Consider the following 18,401-nt stretch of genomic DNA (forward strand, 5'->3'; position numbering starts at 1 on the left):
ATATGTGACAGATACAATCATGAATCTACATGGCGACGAGATTCGGCTACTCCGCCTGGGAGCCAATTCAAGCTTATCCTTCAAACGCGTCTCACTGACCGACTCAGCTCGACCGCCCTTTGTCGCGCTGTCCTATCTCTGGGGTGATTTGGATGACACTCTTCCCCTCAGTGTACCAGGCCAGACTATTGCTGCGACTCGCAACCTTCATCATGTTCTAGACTGCCTTTTCGCATCTCGCTTCGACGAGCTTCTCTGGATCGATGCACTGTGTATCGACCAGCAAAACCGAGGGGAGCGCGCATCTCAAGTGGCCATGATGAGGGACATTTACTCACATGCGCGATACGTCCTTGCTTTTCTATCGCCGCAATCAGAACCCTTCAACTTGGGCCTCGACTATATAGAGGCGACTGCTCGTGGCACCATGATACACTTTGACCCTTCAATATCACCGCATTTAACAGTCCAGGGCCTTAATGCTAGCGACAAGCTGCTGCAAGACTCGATCATCAGCTTTTTCGCTGCTTCATGGTGGACAAGAGTTTGGACGGTTCAGGAATTCTTGTTAGCGAAAAAGGTCATATTCAGATGCGGCAATCGGCTCATTGGCTCTGAGATTGTAGGGAAAGCTTGCAGAGCTTGGATAGATCATGAGAACTCGTGCTGTTGGGCTGCGCGTCGACCGATAGATGGTAGTGCGCACGGCTTCCTCGACATTCCCAGTGAGATTAACGGCGGTCTTACCATCTACACTGCGACTCTGCGAATGAAGCACCTCATGGATATGCTTATTCCTGGGAAGTTATACACTGAGGACTTTCTTGCAGCGATTTCGCTTTTTCGGGTACGGCACTGCTCCGATCCACGGGATAGAGCGTTCGGATATTTTGGACTACGGTCGCCGGGCCTAGACATGAAGCGGGAAATATCTGTGAATTACAACATGCCTGTGGCGGATCTTTACAAAAGCTTGGCTGTGAAATTGATTGAGGGGTCCCAGACACTTGATGTTCTCAGTCATGTACTACACGAATCGGGGATAAGGAAGCGGACAGAGGGATTGCCTAGCTGGGTTCCGGACTGGGATGCCACCATAGATGATCGGTACCACCTAACGTATGCGGAACGCACAAATGCGATCAGGAATTGCTATGCCTCTGGAAACATGAAGCCAGAGTGGAGGATGCAAGATTCAGGCCATGTGATAACACCAGGGCTACAGATTGCCGAAATCCAAGAAACCGCACCTGGCTATCGATCCATCATCTCCGGTTTGACACTCGGAGGTATAACAGTCATCAATGAGTGGCGTCGACTCGCTGGTCTATCTGTTTATTCAGATGCATGTCCAATTGACATGCCATCTTGCAACGAACGAGAGCGTGCGTTTGAGAACGCCCTCAGTGGAGGCTTTGTGTCAATGAAATGGCTCAAAGGTAGTCTCGAGTATTCAAAGGCATACCATGCTTGGCTGGAGTGGTTTGTGTCGTCAGAAGTAGCCTTGGCCAAGTCATGTAAACAGGTTATTCAAGATTTCGATGAGTTGATTCGGCAGACGAGTGAACGCCGAAGATTTATCGTGACGAGTGATGGACAGATGGGTTTTGGCCCGGAAAGATGTGAGAAGGGCGATGTGATTATGATTATACCCGGAGGAAAGGTTCCGTATGCTTTACGGAAGATGGAGGACGTCAAGTGTACACTAAGACAGTATCGACTCTTGGGGGATGCATTCATCGACGGTGCGATGGCGGGTGAGAAGATCAGTCATCGATGACTGAGATCACCAAGATACTCATTGTCTAAGAGTATTAATGGTCAGGCGGGAGGTCCGAGATAGAACAACATTCTGTAGCTCCGTAAAAGAAAGCAAGTAATACAAATCGCCACACATTCAGTTTATATCCTCCATAGTACCCGTTCTCTCCAAGTTGACCTTATCCATCATTGACATTCTTCTTCAATCTTCCTCAGCTCATACAACCAATATTCTACCATGTCTTTGTCATATGGGTTCCCTATTTCATCAGGACGTGGCTCAGGTGGTTCTGGTCCTACCTTATCCCATACTACCCCAATCTCCTCAGCTGCAAGTTTCTCATCCTCTGGTAAATCGCAACCTTCGAGGCGATCTAGAACCTCGCTCATGCGACCAACCCACGCCCGTTCCCAGAATTCAATAAGTTCATCAGTTCCGGTATCTGGATTTTCAAGAACAGAAGACATGGTTTCCTCGAACTCATTGATCAGATCTTCGAGTAGTGCCAACTTATATCCTTGATCATCTCCAAGCCCATTCTCATTACTATCAACATCATCCTCAAACACACGATCCCAACATCTGGTTCGACAACAACAATGACTGATTTCCAAGGCGGCGAAAGTGAGGAACCGAATAGCGGCGTAGTGATGCCACCTCCGAAAATGGCAGGAAAAGTGACTGAGATATATAATAAATCCGTCAATCAGCTTCAATAAGGGTATAGTATAAGCCAATCCCCAGCGTTCTGGGTCCTCTGTACTTGTCGTAGCGTCGTCTTGTGGATAGATTTGTGGTTTGTATTTATAGTCTCGTTCATTGACCAGCTGACGTAGTATAAACGTCAGCATATTGCAGCCGCCCGGAGAACATTGGCAACTACATGAATCCACAGCTCTAGCCTCAAATACCGCAGAGTGGACTTCATGGTACCAATCCTCCTCTGAATGTATTGTAAGTGACGCCGCTGGTGAGTTGCCACCATTTGATTGGTTATACTGGCCATATCTGGAGCGGCTCCTTGTCCAAGAACGTCTAATTTCATCGCCAATTGCTGAAAATATGCAAGCACTTCCAAAAATATCCTTAACTGTTGGAAAGGGGAGTCGACAGTATATGCCATCATGGTTGGCTAACCAGCCCAGATATGACAGAGGTTTCTGTAGCGGCGAAATATCCCAATTTTCCACATCATCAGCGTCACACCACGACGCGGTGTCTCGGAATCCAGCCCGGAAAAGAAGATCGGCATCGTCGCATGAATGGACTAGCTGGTAGATTGGCCGAAACGATTCATTACCCTCGACAGCTAGGGCTTCAGGGACACAGATACCCGTCTGCTGTAAGCGCTTCGTAACTTCGAATGCATCAGAATCGAGAACATGTTTCGATTCAAGACACAGTTCCTCTATGTCCGTCTTGGGTAGATTTTCTAGAGCAAGCCGTTTTAATCTATCCCTACGGCCTTTCATGTAGCGCAGATATCTCAGCTTGCACCGTTTGGAAGCATTGACCCGTACATGTCTGAAGGTTGAGTTTCGGATCATGCAGTCAGCTTTCATCAGAATAACAGCGCATTCGGTACACCTGCATCCTTTGCACTTACGCGTTCTACCTTCTCTACAGTTCCTACCACTGACAGAGACTGCGAGGTCCAATGCGGAGAACTTTTGAGCATCGGTCAAGTTGAGTAGCGCTATGTCTGCAGCATCTATTAGAACCCGAAGAATTGATGGCTTGCCTGCGGCGAGGTGGAGCGGAGTCTGCCCGAACAGGTTTCTTTCGGAAAGGGTGCTGGGATGGTTTGTTATTAACACTTTGACTTCTTCCAGGTTGTTAGATAAAATTGCCAGGCTTAGTACACCACATCCATAAGCTATGTCCACGGAAGCTCTTGGTTAGCATAACAGATTAAGCCGACTTTAGAGGAAAGATATACAAACCATCGGCTATCCTAGTTGAAGAAGATAAAAAGTGGAGTAGAACCTCGCTGCTAGATAGCCAAATCACCTTCCCTGATGTTAAAACAGTTTCCATATCATAGGGAAAATCTGGATATCTTCGATTTACTGCAGCGCTATCGGTGTTTGATCGCAGTATGAGATCTACAGCGGTGGCGGGCACAGGATAGGTCACGCTACCATATGACTCAGACGCAAACAGTGCGCTGAGCGGCGTACTAAAGGACAATTTAGTCGACTTATATCCTTCCGATCTGAAAATCAGATGATGAACCTACTTGCCATATGTATTGTAGTTATTTGCCGGGGCCTTGTTATTGACCAAGTATTCGAGTAAGTCAAGCAACGGACTGGCCTGGCTAGTCCTTGCCAGGCTTGGTAGGAATCTCATGCTACGGTAATAACTTCCTATCTAACGGTGTGGTTAGGTTTCATTGCGCTGACTGTGGAGTAAATTTGGGGCATACACATAGGGCCACGCTGTAGACTAAAGACTCGTTGCGGTCGTTGACTGCTCGCGGGGATGCCTTTTTAGCTTGCAAAAGACTGAGCACTGCGGATACCACGGAAGGGACAAGCTTTTCCCACAGCGCTGGAATTTCGGAGTGGCCATAGAATGTTAAACATCGATTGTGACAAAAAGAGTTCATAAGTAGATGGAGCATTTTAAAGGCAGGTGCACGGTTTGAGTCAACGATAGGATAGTAGGTGAAATTGGGGCCGAAGCTTGACCCTCCTGCCCCTGACCGAATCGTGAGCGAGAACTGGATAGCCGAGTTGAGCAAACGTCGGAGTCCAGCATAGGTTAAGGCAAGCTTCTGAGTTCGGTCAGGCTCTAATATGTCTCGAGTGACTGGACACCCAGGTAAATGCCGTTCGGTGGTGGTCTCGTGAGAAAGGACAAAAGAGCCCAAGGCAGCATTCCAACGTTGGACATGTCTACGGTGACGACATAAGCATGAGAAGCGACCTCCAGAATAACTGGACATGCCTGTGCTGACTCTTGCCGCCGTTTCATGTGGTACTGGGGGTTTCCTCTTTGGCTTGTGCCGCTCTTGAGTCACAACAGCATCACACATCTCTCGTAATACTGCTGGCTTTCCGAGAAGTCGTCCAGTGACCAATGCAGGAGTGATCTGTAACTTGTGTCAGGATTTGCTACATGATAGCCTTGGTGAACTTTGATGCTTACGTCTTGCAGCTTTTCATTGGTGTTCGACCCTTGGACTAGCAGCTGTTCGAGTAGATGCTCAAGACCATCAAAGCGTGTCTCAAATTGCGACAGAGTGCTTTGCATGCCTCGAATTGGAGAGCTGATAGATGAGACCTCGGACTGAACCACTAGAAGATCACTAGAAATAGTCTGCGACGTCACTTGGAGAGTAGCTAACTTCTCGGACCCTAAGTGTGATACAGAACTAGCAACGGCTTAGAAAAAGTAAGCTCGTAAAGATCTGATTATTAATTTTACTTACAGTCCTAGACTTTGCAATCCTAACTGAAGAGTCGCATTGATGTGATGCAATTTGGTCGCCATTTGCTCAAGCTTTGGGCGATGGAACGGATATAACAGCTTCTTACCCTTGTTCCGAGCTTTGGTCCTTCGATCGGTTGCGCCTTGATCGTTCGTAGTGAGAGTGGCTACCATTCCCTCCAAGACCTTTAATTCATCGTTAGATGAGTCTAAGAATTGTCGCAATGCCTCGGTCGCTGTTCTGTGGTCATTCTGGAACCGGGAGATTGATGATTCAATAACTTGAAGTGTCTTTTTCAGTGTGTCGTTCTGCTGTATTATGGAGGCGATATCTTGGTCGCGGGATTTCAGCGAGTCAAAGTAATCCGTGATGCCACCAGTGACTTGGAGGCCTAGTGATACCACGGCCAAGGCCAACCCGGCAACGGAGAGAGGGTCAGCCATGAAGAAATAGGAGATAACGGGCCGCTGAAACTCGGACGATGCTGTTTGTAAATTGGGGGTTTTGGAGAAAAGAGGTCAGAACAGGACCAGGTCTAGGACTCTGCTGACTGCATATTGGTGCCTGATCAGGTTGCTGTCACATGACAGGATACGTACCACTTTAACCGTGTTAATAAGCAGGTAACTTAAATTATATAAATCTATAGGATAGGCTGATTTGTTTGTCTAAAGGTCTAAAATAACGATTTAGGGTAAATGCGAGGTAAATGACAGTCAGCCATCTGACTAAATACGCTTCACGAAGGCCTGTGTAATAACAGCGCTCCCAACTTTAACACTGAATAGTGGCAGTCCAACATCTGTATGGTAACCATTTTAGTAGAATTGTTAATTGTCTGTCTCATATTTAGGAGTCACTGTTTTGCTGGATCTTTTCTCTCATATTTATAATCATGGCTGAATTGAGAAACAAATGTCATTAATACTATGGTAGAACGCGATCGTCAACAGTCTATACTAACCGAGTCCCTCTAGTACTATATGTCACATTTCCCCTGAGACCACCTATAGTTGCATTCGCCGGATTCCTAGCCAGCTTCTGGCTAGTGATAGGTATAGGCAAGGAACCTGGGAGCTGGGACACCCAAGATGAAAACATAGCGCGTGAGCTATCGTCAAAGTGGCTCCTTAGCTTTCGACTGGATCTTGCAATCGCTCGCGTTGCAGCATCGACCATGGCAGCCTCCTCAAGGAGAAGAAGAATGACTTCCCGGAGCTCATCAGACTCTAACCCGACACGCCTTCGATAGCCCGTGTACAGCCTGACAGCTGCATCCAGGGGTGTGACGTTTCCCAGAGATGCGCAGGTTGCGCTCATTTCGATGGTCCCTTTGGTTGAGTCCAAACGTATCAGGGTCTCGATCGCCGCAATTCTGGGAGTGACATAACGCTTCCCACTGAGTCCCCATATAGCCGCTAGAAGAGGTGTTCCCAAAGGCGAATCATTTGAGATGGATCTCAAGTTTGCGCCATATTCGTGCAGTACCTCGATTACCTCATCAAGGCCATGAAATGCAGCATAGTGTAGTGGCGTTGGGAAATCCATTCTTTCATCAGTAACCTTGTGACTGAGCTGACGAGATGTCATCCCCGAATGCTTCAAATATTCCTTCTGAGTCTGGATGTAATGCCAAAGAACAATCTGAATCTGAGTGAATAGAGATGTCTTGACCGAAACGTCCTTCTTGTGACCGCTGATACCATCAAGACCTGAAGACGGGCTTCGTCTAAAGTGAATGGGGTTATCGAATGTTCCAGCACCAGAAGAATTAAGAAATGCTCGAATCCAATCATTATTCTCCTCGACTTCAATCTGCTCCTGTTGAAACACCTCGTCTGGGAAACGGACCTTGCAAGTTATCTGCGCCACTCTGGCCCTGAGAATCTTTCCAGCATGGAAGGAAACAAGATAGCCCGGTGCAAACTCTACTGAAACGATATATTCAAGATCCTGCTTCTTCCACTCCCCAAAACTTGACAGTGGAACTTGTAGTGCTTCTGACATAGGATCCTGTATTTCTACGCTCTGGGAAGTAAAGATACCCAGAGGTATTACCGAACGGAATAGGAACGCCAATGTCGTAGTGATAGGACTATTTGATACCTTATCCGATGAATGGTGGTCCCAATATTGAGCAAGGCGCACCATATGCCAGTGTGCGGTATGCCTATTGCAGACAGAAATATCCGAGATTTCATCAGAAAACAACCCTTTAACTGCACAGTAGCTTAGGTGGTGCAACCAGTGTTGGATCGAGTAGCTTCTCAATTCTCGAAGCCTATAACCGACCCTGTCGATTAGCTTTGGCATATGTTTAGTCTCCTTTGGCAGATCGAATGACTCTAAAAGAAGTATACACGCCTGTCCCAGAACAAGGCAGCCTTTGAGGAGATGGATGGAGTACATCGGGTCGTCCAATAAAGTTCGAATGAAGCTCGAAACGGTTTCGTGAGCAAATGAAACACGACCGTTTCGATATTCGAGTAGCCCGCCAGTTATCGAGTCGCATTGACGGCGCAAAGAGTTGATCTCCTTCTCGGTCGGGAAGCCTTCTCCAGGGTTGAGTATGAAAGCGAACTCCCGCAATGTGAAGCTTCTCTTTCCAAACTCTACCACGCCAAGTAACCGCAAGGCCAAGTCGCGGTGTTTCTTTTGCTTCTTCAATATCTCAAGATAAAGCTCTGTTATCTCGTCGGGGAGATTATCCAGACAACGGAGTAGCTTATCGGCATCATCTCCCACTCCAGATATACAGGTTTGAACAACATCACGGCTGGCCAACTTGACCCACATAAATAGGCCATTGGCCCTTGCCGATATACTTTTTATTAACCTTGTCCTACTAGAGCCGTCCAGAAGGTTGGAGAGTCTGGATATCTCTGCTGTAGCAAACATGGTAATGTCGCCTTGAGTATGATCCTCTAGCTTTAGAATAGCATCCTCAGAGGCAAGTGTTGCGTCGAATGAGCACGAAAACTCTTGCTCTGGGCGACTAGAGATACATATGCGGACTTTTTTGCTGGCGGCCCCGGCAAGCTTCGTACACACGTCGGCCAGTTCGATCAGATCGCCAGGGTACCGGTCTAAACCGTCTAAGAAGATCCATAACGGACGGCTATGCTTTTGCGCCAATACCTGAAGCAGTATTTCGTATAGAACGCTCGGCTTCCAGTCCAAATTTGATCGGCACTGCTTCATGTCTTGGAAATAAGGCAGTATGGAGTCGAAATATCGATGGTCCTTCCGAAGTATCTGCCAAAGCAGAGCTCGAGCGATACCCTCCAGTGTAGATCCAAGCGGATGTTGGGTTTGCCCTCCGAGAAAATATGACGCGACGATGGGGTTCTTCCTCAGGCCTTTCTTTCTGATTTCGTCTGGTGTCGTGTTGGTTATGTACTTCAATAACGTCGACTTCCCAGATAGGGCTCGCCCAGTTATCCAATACAGGCCACTGCCGCTTTTTAACCAGTCGACAAACTTGCACTGCTCAGTATTCCAGATCCAAGCAAAAGTCCCCGCAAGGGGTGGCCCAATGCTTTCTTCGCGGGATTCTAAGCCGTCGAAATAAAGGCAGCGAAGACACTCTGATATGCATTATTGTATGAGTGAAGTCTCTTTGAATGACTCGGTCCGACACGTACCTTGCTCCAGCTCCCCCAGTCGCGAAAGTATCGCTCTTGTATCTTTCGCCCAGCGGATCAGCTCTCCCGCCACTGCTTCGTATCCCTTGTCATGGGAGCTAGTATATTTAGTCATACCCTAGTATGTAAGTCACAGAGAACAAAGTTAAGAGGAATTCCTCACCTTATGGTCGGCGTGAATACCATAGCTGGGGTATCCGGGAAGTATGGCAGAGCTACATTCTACAACCTGATAGTGCTTTTAGTCAAAGATCTTGCAACAGATTCCAGTTCTGGACTTACCATGCCAATATTAGGCGAGGCAAGCTCCTCGTAGAAGCAGGTAATGTTTATCGGCCTACTCTTGGCCTGTCTAAGCCTCAGGATCTCGTGGAACTTGTGCTGAATGGTAGCCAGCATCTCTGAATCGCGCTCCAGGACCTCTATTATGTTTTTGTTGGGACTGGACGTTAGGCTCACCACAGCTGTGCAATAGCCACCCCAGCGAGCTTTGTTCGATCCAAAGTGCGGTGTACCCATGAATAGTAACCCCACTGTGCTTGACTCCAGACTGTTAAGATGGACCTCTGGGCTTGACCGTGACAGATCCAGAGCATTCTGAACCACTAGCCCTCCTAGGCTGTGCATGACAAAGACTAAGGCTAGGTCTTCTGTGTTGGTCTTCTCTCGCAGGCGCACGACTGATCCCAAGAGATTCTGGGCGTGGTTTCCAATGCTGTTTCGTGAGGCGGGACTCCACCAATGCAGGACAGCTGCATCATAACCGAAACTAAGTATTCGCGCATCAGGGATGTCAACTTTAAGAAGGTCGCTAGGCCAGTGAAGTCCACTATCCTGGCCGTAGTGCCATGTGCCAAAGGAATTGCCTCTTAACCCGTGAACGAAAACAATGTCGACAATCGGCGCTAAGCCTGCGGGAGGCTCATACAAAACTGTCACCCCCAGATTAGATCCCTTTTGGATTTTTCTCTCGTTCAAATTCTTTTCAGACTCGAGCAAGTTATCTTCGAGAACTGCGTTAGGCAGACTTTGGGCACTGGTAATGGCTGTTGGGCGCTGGAAGGGGACGGACTGGGTCGGGACATGTCTGTCATCAGCGTCCTGATTTTCGTTCTGTGGGATTGCCTGATTTGTCTCCTTGAAACGGTGGATTCTCCGAAGAGCCTTGCGAAACATTCTTTCGATCTATTCAATAACTAGCATTATTGTGCGGCAAAGATCAATTGAGGAGAGGTGAAAGAATAAATGGTGCAGATTGCTGTAATCTCAACCCTTGCATATGAGGCACAGTCCTAGGTGGGCCGTGGACCACTTGTAGCTCGCCACGACACAACAGGCACTGCGCCACGGCGCCAATTCTTAGGTATGGTACACCAATAAATGAACAGGGTAGTTTTTGCAGCAAGACTGATTTCTACAGTAGGGATAAGTAAGATAAGGACATTATTGGTGTGTACATTACGCCAGCTGTAAATATTGTGTTTTGAAAAGCTCAAGACTATATTTATTAATATTACAACTAAGCAGGCCAATGCCGAAGACCGCAAGGCATCTAGAGATACTCGCAGCAACAGTAAAAATAGGTTCAGAACTCCAAAAGATGGTACCATACTACAAGGTCGTGAGATATGTTCACGAAGTGTAAGTCACGCTAAATGCGGCCACCAGGTCCTAAAGCTCTAGGTAACAGAGTCGCGCCTACGGCACAGCACGGTGAGGATACTGAAATGGAAATTATGAAGGGCAGGAGTTTATAACGATTCTAAGGCTCTGCTGACCGCATATTGCTGCCTAATCAGGCACTCACAACATGCGGCAGGCTGTGTGCCTTTTCCATCATCCTGATAAGCAAATCAGTGCAATAGGCCAGCCAAATGGGTCATAAAGTATAGCTTAACTTTTAAGTGTGTACCTAAGGTAAGATTACAATTAATTCTTTCACTAAGTGTCCCTCATTCCAGTAGCCGATATTGAGTGTATGAAACCCGCGGTGCCCCAAAATATCAGCTGTCAAACCACCATAGGGTAAACAGCCACAGTAGGCGTGGCTGGTGCGCCAGTCTCAACCGAAATAACATCCCTGCAAGCTGAAATGTATCTCCATACAGACCGGGCGATCAGGCTGCGCAGTCTTGCAGGTCACCCAACAATAAACAAAGCTTAGTAAGATGCCCAAGCGCTTATTTTACTGACCGGAAATTAAGTCCCTCATTTGCAAGGTTCCAGTTCCATTTCCTACGGCAAAAAATTCCGGATACACGATCTCCCCCAAACCTAATCAACCGAATCCACTATTCAGCTTACTAGATCCTACCTTAAATCTTTTAGTTAAATTTGTTGCATTGCTGAAATGCCGTTGCAAAGCAAGAGAACAGTCAAGGTCCATGAGATTCCCGCCGGCACTACGAAGCAACAATATCTTGACTTCGTTGAGCATCTTTGCACCAAGCCAAAGAAGCCCTCTAAGTTCCACTTCACTCGGTTTGCTCGGCCCTTTAGAGGAAAGTCCAAGTTACCCGTGAGTGCATCAAAATCAGCATCAACGGAAAACATAGACGAAGACCCAAGGTCAAAAGATGAGTCTGAGATTGGCCCCGTACCTTCGAGTTCAAGAGGCGAAGGTGAGCAAGCAGCACCAGTTCTTGACGATCCTCGGCCGACCGCAAGGGGATGGACAAGGATCACCTACTGTCGCCAGAACGGTCACCTACTAGGCACAGTGTCTTTTGAGAGCGAGATCCTCAAGGATGAAGCCTTGAAACGACATGAGAAGGATAACAAGTCGTATTGGAAAGACTGGGTGGTGGAGGACGACTTTCAGGGAGTTACAGTCATCTATGAAGGGCCCGATGCAAAGTTCGAGTACGTATTCTCTGGTGAAAAAGTATTGTTGTAGAGCACTAACAGTCTCCTAGCATCTGCGCGGTCCATGGACAGGACGGCAATGCTATGGACACTTGGACTGCTGTTAATGGTAAAATGTGGTTGAGAGACCTTCTGCCAGAGCATGAGAACTTCATAAATAGTCGTATCATGACTTTTGGTTATGACTCGGACCTGACGGATAAAATCACCGTTATGGGGCTCGATGATTGGGCAGAAACTTTATTACGGTCTCTGAACGAAGTGCGAACTAGCGACACGGTAACTTCTGTCACGTCCCCAATATGAGATGTACACAGTACTCACTGTTTATTAAGGAGAAAGCGCGTCCTTTGCTGCTTGTATGCCACTCTCTCGGAGGCCTAGTAGTAAAAAAGGTATGTTTCACACTGAGCTACATTATATAACGTGAAACTACGCCAACCAAATACTTCGTAACTGACCATCTATCCAAGGCCATGACACAGCTAGATTCTGTACCCAAATACAACAACATCGCTCTGTCTCGATTTGGAATTGTATTCCTCGCTACACCGCATAGTGGATCAGAAGTAGCTGACTGGAACGACTTCTTGGTGGCGACGGCTCATGTCCTTGGAGGCGTTAGAATAGAGTCAGTCAAGACGTTGCAGCCGTTCAACGCTGCATCTGTCCGGGATGCTCAAGCATTTATCCGTTTGAAGCCCTGTCCGCCCTTTAGATGCTTCGCAGAGGGTCGCATGATGCGTGTGGGACATACAGACAAACATGTAAGTCGATGCATTTCGAATCACACCGTTACTAGTTCTGACTTTCTTCAAAGGTTGTGACACTATCATCAGCTACTCTCGGCGATCAACAAGCATACCAGATCATGAACGTTGATCACGTTACTATCTGCAAGTTTGACTCGAAATTGGGACCTTTCACGACGATCAGTATGGAACTATTAGAGTTGCTCAGTGAAGTGACCAGGCATGGCATGCAGCAGTCTGAGCCTCAGCGAGAACGCCGTGTAACAACCCAGCCTGAAACAGATCCTATAGCCCAGTCCTAATAGAACTGTTAGATGTTTGGCCAACCACGCTTTCAAGCCCATGCATATCCACCCGAGCAAGGGTTCTGGTGGGAGGGAAACGAGCTGAGCGAGATTCAACATCAGCTCACATCGACGAGACCGTTCTTTGGAAGATATACTGAATTGGAAATACTCCAACAGTCATTAATCACTAATGTGGGGCGTCCGAAGCTCACAGTAATCAAGGGAATTGCAGGAATAGGGTAAAATCATTCATCATAAAGTTCTCCCTTTCCATATTGACATATGTTTAGGAAAACCGAGCTTCTTCTACAGTTTGCATCCAAGCAAAAAGGCCGGAGAAATATATTCTTTCTAGCTTCACGGGATGGAGAGACATTTGAAAGTGCTCTTGGCACGCTTTCGACACGGATTGGCTTCGACATGATCGACAACACGGCCGTTAACCAAGAACGATGGAGACACACACCCGACTCCGAACGCATTCATATCTTTACTAAGTGGCTCTCCAATGCATGCAACAAAGAGTCGTTGTTCATCGTCGATGATATTGAAGCTTTTGGCTACTCTAAGATTCAAACCATACTGAAATATCCGGTACACTACGCCTTGGTCTCTACACGAGATTCTAACCTGAATAGAGCGGATCGATACTTTCAAGACATTCTATTACCCCCTTTAAGTAACACTGCAACGGAAGAATTCCTAACGTCGATGGTCAATAATCTATCGACGAATACACTTCGCTTGAGCAGACTTGATTCCGTAGGAGATAAACTTCAAGGTCATCCTCTCGCAATCCGAAACGCTATCCCATTTATACTCGAGCATTTTATGAGGTTCGATGATCCTATTGCAGAGTTCCTGGACCTCTTTGAGAGCCAAAAATCTGAAGAACGGCGACTATTCCTGGAGTTCAACTTCGAAGGTCGTTCGCTCTGGGAGGCCTTTGATACTTCTTTCCAGCGCCTACTGCTACAGGAGAACTCAGAAGAAGCAACCAAGTTGATTCAGATTCTTCCGTTCCTGTCCCCCGATAAACACTGCATAGACCAGGTTCTGCACATGGATAAATCATGGTTTCACGAATGCCAAGAAGGACTACCTGACATGGCAATTCTAGAGACTAGCCCTCGAGTTATATCATCATGGTTGTCCAAACTCCGAGGAGTGTCATTTTATATCCTGAGTAGTAGCCAAAGTACCTCCAGAGATCTCAACTTCCATCCTCTCATATTACAGTACATGCTGCTTCATATAGATGACAAAACTCGGATCAATCTTATGAGGCAAGTCCTACACCTTTGTTACATGCTAGAAGACAAAGGAGCGGCTCGCATGTCCCAAATAAGGCCGCATGTGGTGCACTGCACCCGGGTCCGTCGGGGATTAGGGATACCACGGGACAGCTTAGGACTTCCTGTGAACATCGTGCAATGGGTCAAAACTTGTTGCCGGAATGCAGAAGTAGGAGTGCACCCACTCGACGAGTCGAATCAGTTGAAGTATGATGCGGTAAACAAGTTTATTACGAGCTGCCGGGAAATAGAGAGAATATCATTGGACAACAAAGGCCTAATTACAGACGAAGCTACAATCTACAGAGTGTTGGAGAATTGCAGAAAAGACTTCATAGCGATGCAGGAGTTGGCAGAAGGAGAGGATGGAATACCTAAGCCACTAAGACCAGCAGTGCTGGATGCCACTGAGGTATTTCAAAACATGGTCAGATTGCGTAGCAACTACCCAGAGCTCATTAATGAGCTTGAGGGCTTGAAAAATAGGTTGAAGGTCCAATGATGGGGCCATTGCAGGGAACTTCACACGCCATATAATTGATGTGTAATTTATATGTTATGGGCAATGTTTAGCCTTTCGAGCATGCTTTTAGGCTGGGTGATCTAACAGTTAAGAAGTAGTATATCGGTCATACGATTAAATCCGAGCTGAAGGTGACGTCTGCAGGATGGATGGGATATGATTGGCAGAAGAAAGAGGAGATTGAGCATGTGATCACAGCGCTGTAGCTCATGAGGCTGCAGGCAACTTTCAGTTCCTTTCAACTCAGTTATCTATTTCCAAGTTCCGGAAAATCCGAGATTCGCGATCTAATAATCCACTAAGAGCGCCCTAGTAAGAATTGAACTTGGATTGCGAGCCTATCATGGCTCATTACTCTTCCCAACCGCCCCCTCTCCCTAAGATCGAGGCGTCGCAGTCGGTCTCCATACCCAAAAATGCTCAACGGGCACGGCGAGAGATACCAACCCTGCAAGCTGTAGAGGAGCCTGAGACGCAGAATTTGCCCACTCTGTGCTCTAGTGAGGACACTTTACTTAGGCTTGGCCACCTTCTTCAATCCTTCCATTGTGGCAGAGTCCCGATTGATCTGCTTACTCGAGCCTGCGAGCCAAAGATGACTTGGTCATCAGCAGGCGAGGTTGTTGAGAAACATCCTGGGGAGGGAGAAGTTCCCGAATGGCTTGTGGACTTCTACCAAGCCAACAAACCCTGGCTTCGGGATCTGGGACAGGAACCGCCCAACAGAATCTTCAAGATTATATCGGACAACAACATTCGCTACTTACAGGCGAGAGGCGACGGGTCCCCGATCTCTGGACACGAGCAACATTCACCACTCGTTAATGAACGCAAGTTGGCACATGTCCGTATCGCCATGGCCTTGCATGCGTTCCCATCCATCAACTCTGAGATAATCGGCGAGGAAATTGTCGATAGGCTAATGGACACGGCAAAGACCTCCGTCCTACCATTGCTCTCATCTCTCACGGAGGCTGACATACAAGATTGGTTACTGCCAGAACGTCTAGACGAGTAAGTTCACCATCATCACGCTATAAGGTAGATTGAGTCAAAAGTGACAGCCTTCTAATGGTCATTTAACTTTAAGGAGAGAACAGTTTTTATATTCTTTGTTCGAATTCACATATCAAGCCATCCACGCGCTAGGGGTTGACCACCCTTCCATTCCACTTGGTTTACCAAGACGGATATTGAAGGTCATATCTGGAAGTACCCTCGAGAATTCCATCATTCTGTACAAGGTGATGGCAGAAGCCTTGGGTACACTTTCATTCCAAGTTTCCAGACCGCAACTGCTTAATATGCTACACACTTTGGCTCATACGGACATTAGAACCAATGCCATGATTCTATACACTTTATCAATGCTACTGCCGGACGACACCATATTAGCTGGCACTGGAGCAGTAACCGAGCGTCTCAGCAACGCCTTGCCCAACTGGCGTGCATTGTCACCAACAGATCGATCCACAATGGAGTTTTTAACAGAGGTGAGCCTTTCTGGTAATTCGCAGCTCAACGTCAACCGCGGGCTCATTTTCAAAACGGTAGACGCACAGGCATTGTACGGCTTCCAGCTTTCGCAACATAAGCAATATGACAAAGCTATCATGTTCTTGAGAGCAACAATAGCGGACGTCACGTCTAAGTATGGAGAGACATCCATGCAAGTTGGACTGGTTACGGCAGAGCTGGCGAACTGTTATAAAATTCTCCGCAAGGAAGAAAAGGCCGAAGAATGTATCCTAACAACAATCCAGACACGAAAGGACTGGCGTCTGTCAACTCGGCGCGACGGGATCTATCTCCGGCTAGCCCTAGCCGACTCCTTTATCGGGCAAGCTCTATACAGTGAGGCTGTGCCGATGCTAGAGAGTATTATCCAAACCCACGATATCTCAGCAACATTCCGCATGATGAGTGTACTTCGTCTGGCAAAATCACGAAGAAGAATGCATGAGAGTGCAGAAAAGGCCTTCGAACATGATAGCCCTTTGTGGACAGGCTCGACACTACTCAGCCATGTTTCACAGGTCCTCGAAATGGAATACGTCGAAGAGTTGGCGTGTAGCATCTCAGAAATGCATAGCTTGCCGCAGGATATATCTGAAGTGGCATGTGAGCTCTTAGAAGCTGTTGACTCAGCGTTGTGCAAGACGGCCTCACTTAACGACAGCCCATCTTGGGGTTGGTATTCAAAAGTCAAGAAAGAATATTTGGAGTGAATTGAAAAAGTCACAGAGCTGAGGAAAGACAAGGGAAAAGAAAAGAGAGCAGATGAGGATGCAGAAGAAATCGGGAAGAACCGCAAATGCAGTCCTGATTCGTCCCTGTTTGATTCTCTTAGAGAAAGGCCTTGGTCAGAGAAATTGGCCTTATCTTTCGGTATACGTCTCTACCTCTCGGTACAGCTCTCTCTTATACTAATTGAGTTTGTAGATCTGGGAGGAGTTCGTACTCTGTCGAGTCTCTTAATTTTGAAGCGCATTATGCATCGAATCAGGGAGCTTGAAAATGATCACCCCGACGGCCCCGTTTACTCAAGCAGCTCATATCCGTGGATGGGAGACCAAAGCGGCATACCATCGGAGCCCGGGAGGCCAGATCAGATCGATGAATTTCTGCCTTGCCACTACTTCGATTACTTCGCTGGGATGTCAACAGGAGGGCAAGTGTTTGATACCTCAAGTAAGAATGATAGCTGACCGAAATACCAGTTGGAGTGCTATGATGCTGGGAAGGTTTCGCATGTCTGTGGATGACGCCATTAACAGTTTCATTAGTATTATCAGTCACGTCTTTAGTCAACCTAGGCTATTCCATCAAATGCCTCTATTCCCTTTCATAGAGCGGGCAAAGTATTCTATTGAAGAAGCACGGGAGGTTTATGAACGGCTTGGTATGCAGTACCAGCGAAGGTGGGAGCGTGAAGACACGAAATATGGTTTTGATGGAAAAGATCTATATTTTTGGCAGCCTTGGTATGGCTCTCAAACGTGAGTTAACCGTACGACTTCTCTTACTTTAAAAGAGGCTAAGACTATCAGTATGGTCATGTGTTTCGACGTTACGAATGGTGTCATTATGTTGACCAGCGATACCTACATATCATACAACCCTACGGCTTGGGAAGTTATGTCTGCTACCTCTGCCGGTCTACCCTATTTCGATACTACAATGATTGACAATACCACGTTCGCACTCACGAAAGGACTGGCACATAACCCTTCACAAAGCGCACTGGAACGCATTCGCTATTTCGATGGGAAAAGCCCGGCTGTTCTTGTCAGTCTTGGGTCAGGAGGCGGTGAACTAATTCCTTCATTGCCCTTAGAACTAGGATTTGGACTGAAGGGTTACAGGCAACCCCAAGACGTGTTCCCTGTGCTTGGGGGTGACATGGGAATACACCACTCATACAGACTCAATGTCCAAGGCGATTTGGGACAGATTCCCTTTGATGATTGGCAGCCGAGACAAAGCGGAGAGACCACAATCCAGCATATAAGAGACATCACGGAAACTTATCTTGGCACAGCCGAAGTGGAGGTCGATATTAATCGCATTGCCAAGGAAGCTGTTCGGATTCGGCGTGCACGCGCACAGACGGAAGGATGGGAAGCCTTTGCAATAAATGTGCAGTACACTTGTTCACTCTGTCCGAGGCTGACACCCTTCGTCACCGCAGATCGTACAATTGTGAGAGAACATCTAGAAGCGAGCCACAAAGGACGGAGCATGTCTAATCAAGAGGTTGAAAGTCTCCTCAATGCGAGCCGCACGTACAGAGGCCGCGGGTAAAGAGGCGAACCTTCTCGGACAAGAGATTGACTT

General features: G+C 47.3%; 6 protein-coding genes across 6 annotated transcripts; 4 read left to right on the plus strand and 2 right to left on the minus strand.

The window, feature by feature from the left end:
• Positions 1 to 19: 19 nt before the first annotated feature.
• FPRO_02077 (uncharacterized protein) lies at positions 20 to 1,780 on the plus strand (the record flags this gene model as incomplete). Its single annotated transcript, XM_031232483.1, has 1 exon — positions 20 to 1,780. The coding sequence occupies one exon, from the start codon at positions 20 to 22 to the stop codon at positions 1,778 to 1,780; it is 1,761 nt and encodes a 586-aa protein (XP_031074397.1).
• A 167-nt stretch (positions 1,781 to 1,947) lies between these two features.
• On the minus strand, positions 1,948 to 5,641 carry FPRO_02076 (uncharacterized protein; the record flags this gene model as incomplete). The annotated part of the gene is made up of 6 exons (XM_031232594.1): positions 1,948 to 3,638; positions 3,706 to 3,941; positions 4,002 to 4,135; positions 4,191 to 4,859; positions 4,916 to 5,141; positions 5,199 to 5,641. The coding sequence occupies 6 exons, from the start codon at positions 5,639 to 5,641 to the stop codon at positions 1,948 to 1,950; spliced, it is 3,399 nt and encodes a 1,132-aa protein (XP_031074398.1).
• A 511-nt stretch (positions 5,642 to 6,152) lies between these two features.
• FPRO_02075 (uncharacterized protein) lies at positions 6,153 to 10,018 on the minus strand (the record flags this gene model as incomplete). Its single annotated transcript, XM_031232705.1, has 4 exons — positions 6,153 to 8,785; positions 8,843 to 8,960; positions 9,006 to 9,071; positions 9,125 to 10,018. The coding sequence occupies 4 exons, from the start codon at positions 10,016 to 10,018 to the stop codon at positions 6,153 to 6,155; spliced, it is 3,711 nt and encodes a 1,236-aa protein (XP_031074399.1).
• A 1,174-nt stretch (positions 10,019 to 11,192) lies between these two features.
• FPRO_02074 (uncharacterized protein) lies at positions 11,193 to 14,543 on the plus strand (the record flags this gene model as incomplete). Its single annotated transcript, XM_031232816.1, has 7 exons — positions 11,193 to 11,704; positions 11,758 to 11,986; positions 12,043 to 12,102; positions 12,181 to 12,474; positions 12,528 to 12,719; positions 12,774 to 12,985; positions 13,037 to 14,543. The coding sequence occupies 7 exons, from the start codon at positions 11,193 to 11,195 to the stop codon at positions 14,541 to 14,543; spliced, it is 3,006 nt and encodes a 1,001-aa protein (XP_031074400.1).
• A 364-nt stretch (positions 14,544 to 14,907) lies between these two features.
• FPRO_02073 (uncharacterized protein) lies at positions 14,908 to 16,187 on the plus strand (the record flags this gene model as incomplete). The annotated part of the gene is made up of 3 exons (XM_031232927.1): positions 14,908 to 15,578; positions 15,655 to 16,057; positions 16,119 to 16,187. 3 exons carry the CDS (start codon positions 14,908 to 14,910, stop codon positions 16,185 to 16,187), a joined length of 1,143 nt encoding a protein of 380 aa, XP_031074401.1.
• An 869-nt stretch (positions 16,188 to 17,056) lies between these two features.
• Positions 17,057 to 18,368, plus strand: FPRO_02072 (uncharacterized protein; the record flags this gene model as incomplete). Its single annotated transcript, XM_031233038.1, has 3 exons — positions 17,057 to 17,235; positions 17,285 to 17,563; positions 17,615 to 18,368. 3 exons carry the CDS (start codon positions 17,057 to 17,059, stop codon positions 18,366 to 18,368), a joined length of 1,212 nt encoding a protein of 403 aa, XP_031074402.1.
• Between the last annotated feature and the right edge of the window lie 33 nt (positions 18,369 to 18,401).

This window comes from Fusarium proliferatum (genome assembly GCF_900067095.1).
Source record: "Fusarium proliferatum ET1 genome assembly, contig: FPRO_scaffold001, whole genome shotgun sequence".
In the NCBI taxonomy this organism is placed as follows: Eukaryota; Fungi; Ascomycota; class Sordariomycetes; order Hypocreales; family Nectriaceae; genus Fusarium; species Fusarium proliferatum.